Consider the following 7150-nt stretch of genomic DNA (forward strand, 5'->3'; position numbering starts at 1 on the left):
TTTTAATGACAATTAATCAAAGCGATGTAGTACTACTTTAAAGTACACACTGTACATTAACCTTTGAAGATTTTCATAGCGGTTCCTTAAAAAAGGCCGTTAGGAGAGCTGACCGCTTAATACGGGTATTCATTGAGATGAGAGTTTCAATGTAGTTCCTTATTTTTCATTGTGTATTCTTTGTCTAATATTTTCCAGTTACTTAAATATGCTTTTTTTTTTTCTACAGAGTACCAAGTGTGGGATGCCATTTAACATCACCTGGTTACCCTGTCGAGACTATATCACTTCCCAGTAGTAACACAGCCCTCAGTGTTAGCAGCGTGAGCGCTTCGCCATCCATGAACCATGGAGAATACAAAGTCTGGTCAGCGTGTATCTTAAATGAGTTCTTTCAACAAGCCATGAGATCTTCATTAAACCGTATACTTACACGATTTGGAACTGTAAATGCGGCAGAGTTTTTGAGCAGTCTTGCTATTCAAGTGACTGAAACCAAACTGAAGAAAAATCTACTTTATACGGATGGTATTTTAAAAGAAAGTTTAACTTCAGTTCTGTCCTCGACTTGTGCCGACTTGTCACCAGAGACCCGAGACAACATGGCGAAAGAAATAGCCGAAGAATGGCAGCAGGACATTGTGAACACACTGGAAGGGAAAGTGAAGGATACCAAAGCAGTCACCAACCCTTACGCACAGTTTAAGATGGCTCTTGATACGTTAAATAATCAACTAACAGGAAACCAAAAAGACTTCCAACAATCTTCACTGCTCCCAAACGTTAGAAATACTGCTGCTCCTCGTTTGGAGTATCCTTTTACAACCACAACAAATAGTCATGGAATAGATCCAACGATGTTGCTACAGGAAGATAGGCGTTTATCTTCGAGAGGTGAGTCCCACCCAAGCAAAGTGGACCATAAATGGTCACAATGATTCATATGAAAGCTTTTTTTTATTGTATAATGAGGTAATTTAAAAAAAAAAATGGTAGGCAAAAATATGCGAGACAAATGTTGGGGCCAGTAAATTAGGAAACCTCATTTTTATTTTATTTTATTTTATTTTATTTTTTAAAAAGTAGGAAACAGTTCCTAATTTACTTTGTTGATAAAATTGTATTTCTCATTCTAGTCAGCTGTAGCTTTGTCTTTTAGGTACCAGTAATTTTACTTAATGGACGTCTCAGTGCAGCATTTGCGTAGTCTGATATGAAATTAACATATTTTTAATGTTTTTATTTTTCTTAATATGAATGCAAATATTGGTTCAATGATATAGCAAACTATTGTTTTCACTTTTATTTATGTACGATTCTTATTATCAGATTAGTACTTCGAAAACTTTGTGCTGGTCATGATTTTGAACAATGGGCCAAAGATAGTCAAAGGAAATAATGATACATATATAGAATTTATGAGAAGAGTATAATCTCAATCAAGTAATTTTATCGTTTCAGACCTGAAAGCAACCATGTTGATAAATTGTTAAAATAAAGAACTAAAATACGAATAAGGTGCTATTTGGTTTGTTTCTGTGCAGTCTCGGTTGTCTGTATGAAAGAATTTCAGGCATAGGAAATATGCAGATTTATTCATTTAGGTATCAACTAAATGACAGGAAATGTTTGTAGAGAAATATTGTGTATTTGAGGCTGTGAATGGCAAGCATCACATGAAGTATTTCTCGGTAGTAGCGAAAAAGAATTACAAAATACTGGTAATCGTGACTGCCTATCAATTAATGAAAAGTTATTTACTTTGTTTGTTTGTTTGTTCAGTTGGTACTGATTCCTTGATGTACAGGTGCAGAAAATATTTAGCTAATAACGCATATTTAACCATTATGATTCCTACAAAACGTTAAAGATTCTATTTTGATTTGTGTACGTTTGTAATATGAGTATATATATATATATATATATACATATATATATATATATATATATATATATACAGTGAAAATGTGTTAATTTACTTTCAAGTGTTATTTTCTTCCTTCCTTTTTTAATCGATAAATTTTGACTTCCAATGGTATTGAATCTTCTTCAAGTTTAATTGTATTAAAAAGAAAAACTCGAAGGAACTTTGGACAAGCAAAGAGATTGTATTATAAATTATGGGATACAAATAATAAACATATTTAAGTTTATTTTTGAACATTAAATTTACTGCGAGGTTCAGTATAGGGGTTTCTCCGCACATCTTAAGAATTTAGACAGACGTGGGAATTGGCAACACTGATACAAACATGATGGGCTTGTTTGAAAATAGGAAATAGTGTTAACTAATTCAGATATTTACCTTCTCTGATCAAATTAACTTTTTGAAATTGCAAATTTACAAGGAAACGTACTTGTCTTCAGTCTGTTTCTACAGATTTAAGATTAATACGAAGTCTATGTAGAAAATGACGGTATATGACCCAGATTAAGTTTTAAGTCTTTCTTCTACAAATTACAATTAGCCCTGAAGGAGACTCAGTATCATTGGAAATGGAAATTATTGGTTAAGGAAAAAAGTCACTTAAATTAACACATTTTTATTTAATACTATGCAGTTAACTTTATTAGCCAATATATTGTTATTGTTAAGCAAAGTATAAGCATCACATGTTCAGTTTGAAGTTGGAACAGGAGTGAGTGTACTGATACAGTCGTCAGAAAAAATGCATACTTTTTTTTACAATAATTTCGTAACAAATGTACGAGTGTAAGAGTAGTTTATAATTGTCTATCGTTGTAAAGAGACCTTGTTTATAGTGGGTTACCGGAAACTACTCAAGTTAGTTCTTTCCTTCTACAGTTATTGAGAATAAAGAAAAATTAGGTGAATATGCATCTTTGGTGACGATGGTACTTGGACTTATATATACAATCAAATAAAAATAATTTTTAATTGCTAACTTAGAAGAGAGAAGATTAAACAGGTATTAAGGTGTATCACAAGAATTCATATAATGGTAATTAGATACATAGTAATGTCGATATATAATGTGTGTCTAGGTGCACAAAGTTCCTGTGTACTTTTAAAACGAAATTTAGTTCATATCACGTAGTTTTTGCGTTTTGTAAGTTAATAATATTTGAATAAAAATGTTTCAGGTGCAGAAGCTGAGTTCAAAGAATGTGTTTACTGTTACAGTAATATTTAAGTCTATTCGTTTATTAAGATATTACTATAGTATCTTTTTTTATTATTATTGCTATTATTAAGATATTGCTATAGTTTTCTTTAATATTTAATATTATAGTAAAAGAACAAGTAAAGCCTAGAGCACAAGTCTTAAAACACGATCGAGTTTTACAGTTTGTGTCAGATATTCAATTATTTTAGAAATCTCGTTAAGGTAGCTTTACCATGTGGTTATACGAGAAATATATTTTGACTGTTGAAGCAAGACGTTAGCAGAAGTTGGAAGTTTGTTTATGAAGAGTTTCATAGTATTAATGCATAACTTTCAAGAAGTATTGCAGCTTATTTTTCGTTGAAAGGCCGCTCATATTTCCATTACAGATGTGCTTGGCGGCAGTTTTAGGTCATTACAACGTAAATGTCAATACTCATTGTCTTATTATCAGACTATTTTTCTAGCCTTTTTAGCTATCCAGCTACGTACACCTTGAAACAAAGTCCAAATATTTAGTTACATTTAAATCTATAGAATACAGAGTGGTTTGAAGCTGGGAAAATTAGTTGTGCCTAAAAGCATAGTTAGAATTTTATCCATGACTAGTGTAGTGATAGATTTTATAGCACTCTGAAGAATAATATAAAACAAAGATTACCATTCATGAGATATGTGCGGAAATTGATTTTTTAAAGAAGCTTCAGTAACTATCCTACAATATTCTAGCCAGAAACAAAAAGAACTCGATATCAGTTTATTTTCTGCAGATAACTCATGAATTTCAATATGATATGTCACACCTCCCAGTAATAGTTTCTAAGGGCAACAGAATATACTGAGAGGAGCTCACAAGAACATAGTACTTGTAGAGAAGAATCCGCATGGTATGATTTATATGACAAGCTTTCTGTCATTAAATGTCCAAGTTCTGAGCAACTAATATTGTGTGAAGAGCTCATTTAAACTTCTTTCTACCCGATTATCAAACACTGTCAGTGAATGAAAAACTTAAACGTATCTTGAATGATCCAGAGACTAAATCAACAATACAGATAACCGTTCCTCACATCATCAGCCGTTCAGATTTGGTGGATATTCACTTTGTAGGATTTTCCGCGTTTGACTGAAATTGCTGTGGGTACTTCTACAAAGTATTATTAAAGCCATGTTACAAAACTCGTATCATATTAAATGGATTCTTGATTGAAACTCATTGACTGAGTGTTAGACTCAAAAGGTCTTCGTATCATTTGTGACAGAAAGTCCTAGTAATGATTGTGATAATGGAAAAATAAAGGAAGCTCTATGGCTTGCATTTTGTGCTTATGTATGTGTGCCATCTCTTATATATATATTTTTATCTTTTCACTCTTCGTTGCAGATTTTGTTTTATAAAAATTAATATGATCTAGTGTCTCAAATAATCGTTTTTAATTTTCTTTCTTTGTGTTGTTTGCGTGTTTTATTTCTTTAATCGTTTTAATAAATTTATTAGCAAACTTCTGTAAGTTAGTAACTGAGTTGGTAGGATTATGTTGTAGCTAATTAAGGTGAATCTCTTTGAGTTTCCGGAATTGTGATTGAAACATATACTAAGGATATGAACCATTACAAAGAAACCAAAGATGTATGAAAGTAAAATCGAAATTTTTGGTATGTTAAGCCCAAATGCGTTGTAGAAAACATTGCTAAATGAAATTGGAAACTGTTCGAAAATATATCTGAATCCCATGTTCAGATATTTTTTTTTTCTCTGGGTAAGCATCACTGTACGCGAGGCCTTCCAAATAGTGAAAAACAAGTTAACCCATTCTTTTACTTTGTGAATTAGTTAGAAACGATAAACCGTGTTTGAGTTGATAAGAGTACAAAATTCTGTCATACGCTGCTTAAAATATTATGCTGACAACTATGCGTAATATCTGTAAAGGATAATCTGATACTGTTACCTTAATGCCTCGGTTATGTGGCTACCTCTGTATTCCTAGATAGAAATTAGTAATACAGGACCTCTTGCAATCTATACAAGTGATTTATACACGGTGTTTCAAAACAACACGGATAACGTTTGGGAGGCAATTCTCGACACCAAGATAAGACCAACCTGGGTGCACAACTGCTTCCTTTTGGAGTTACAGGCTGCCGAAAAAATGAAATTTAATGCTCCATAGCTCCAAAACTATGGGACCTACTGTAGTCGGGGGTCAAGACTTTACTTAAGAACTAATGTGTGTTCTATCCAAATATCCATGTTTGAGGATCCTGCGGTACTTCCGTAACATTTTTTTTTATAGAGGTAGTTGGTGAGTATTTCAAATTATATGCCCGTAGCCAAACTTCCTCTATAAAAATTGTTGCGTGAGTACTTTAGGATTCTGAAACATGTGTTTTGGATAGGGTACATATTAGTTCCTAAGTGAAGTGTTGACCTGATTACGGTAGGTCCCATAGTGTTGGAGCTATGGACCTTTAAATTTCATTTTTTCATGTTTTCGGCATCCTATAACTCCGAAAGCAAGCATTTCTGCTCCCAGGTTGGTCTATACTTTTTCTCTTATCTTGGTATCAAGAATCACCTCTCAAACGTTGTCGGTATTATTTTGAAACACCCTGTATATATTTCCTTTATAAATATCTTTCATTTACTTATTTTAATATAGATCTAATAAGAAAATAATTTGTATATTTACACACCCTGTTGAAGAAAGACCATGTAGAATTTAAAAAAAAATAAATATGAGGTGAAAAATGCATCGTTTGCAAGCTGTAAGTACCTGAAATTCGCAAAGGAAAAATCAAAATTGAGTATTTAAAGCAATATTTGGCTCTTTGTGTCCATGTGCTCCTCTAAAATTCGTTGCAGAAACACCGCATAATTCAGGAACATGAATATTTGGAGCTTCTACCTTTTACAATGTTTGAATTGCTTTACAAGCTGAGAAAAAAGGTGTCTTGAAAGGGTGCATTTTTCGACTACATTTATTAATAGTTTTCCCCTTTAGATGAAATCTGCTGTTTCCGTTCTAAATAGGTTACCTTTTTATTATTACAATGTAATGTGATACTTGCCTTGAAGAAAATATTTTTCAAATAAAAAGAGAATGTGAAAATATATCTTTAAATAATGTTGTTGAAAAAGAAGTGCATAATAACTGTATTCTCGTACCAGTATGATAATATTTCCATTTCCTTTGTTCATTTACTTTTATTACACATATATATAAAAAAAAATGTTAGTATAGATTCCAGTTGTTTGCTTATAACGACTGCTACCATGCATTTATAGTTCTCTAGTGAGCTTCCTTTGTTTAACTGTGATCTGCTTCATGTACCTGTAACTTGTTCGTTATTCCACGAAGAATACACATTTTTCATAATTAAAATCTGGTCTTTTAATTGATAATTCTAGTATGTAAGATCTCTATTCCTTTTATTTATAAACATGTGCGTGAAACAACCGAGGGATGTTTTGGCAGTTCACGATATTTAGAAAATTCTACACTTTTCTGCCTTCTTTGCTTTATTTTTAGTACTTTAAAAAAAATACACTGACCGCCATCCTGCTCACTTAAAAAAAAAAAAAAAAAAAAAAAACGCTTAGTAAGCAGAGTGTGTATATAGTAGTAAAGAAACAAACATACATACATCTATTTTGTTTTGGCATATTCTTTCATTGCTTTGTTCATATTTAATTCTGTTCGTGATCTTAAGTGTCTGTCCGATAACATTTACATTAGATAAATATTTTTAGTAAAGTAGTTGCACCTATGCAGGGTAACGGCAACTCTACCGAAAAACTTGTGGAGGTGATTCTATGACTTAAAACAAAGAAAGAAGTCGAAATCGAATACGTTTTCAGGCAGCTGTACAAAATATCGCCTCAGCTTTTTAAGTACAATACCTGCCGAATGAATACAGCTATTGAAATCGAATCAAAAGAATTTTAAAGCCATACCCAACGTAAACAATGGCGCAAACGAAATAGAACAGTGTGAACTACGCAAGGGGGTTCTCCACAG

General features: G+C 32.3%; 1 protein-coding gene across 6 annotated transcripts in view; it reads left to right on the forward strand.

Annotated features, from left to right (window-relative positions):
* The window catches only part of LOC145690794 (uncharacterized), an 85854-nt gene extending 79593 nt beyond the window's left edge, over window positions 1–6261 (forward strand). For all 6 annotated transcript variants that reach the window (XM_081766075.1, XM_081766076.1, XM_081766080.1 and 3 more), the window contains one exon: window positions 230–6261. In XM_081766075.1, the coding sequence (XP_081622201.1) occupies window positions 230–938 (709 nt within the window). In that variant the 3' untranslated portion in view covers window positions 939–6261. The remainder of the gene's footprint in view (window positions 1–229) is intronic.
* The last annotated feature ends 889 nt before the right edge of the window (window positions 6262–7150 follow it).

The sequence above is a fragment of the Thermobia domestica genome, chromosome 7 (assembly GCF_964235325.1).
Source record: "Thermobia domestica chromosome 7, izTheDome1.hap1.1, whole genome shotgun sequence".
NCBI lineage: Eukaryota > Metazoa > Arthropoda > Insecta > Zygentoma > Lepismatidae > Thermobia > Thermobia domestica.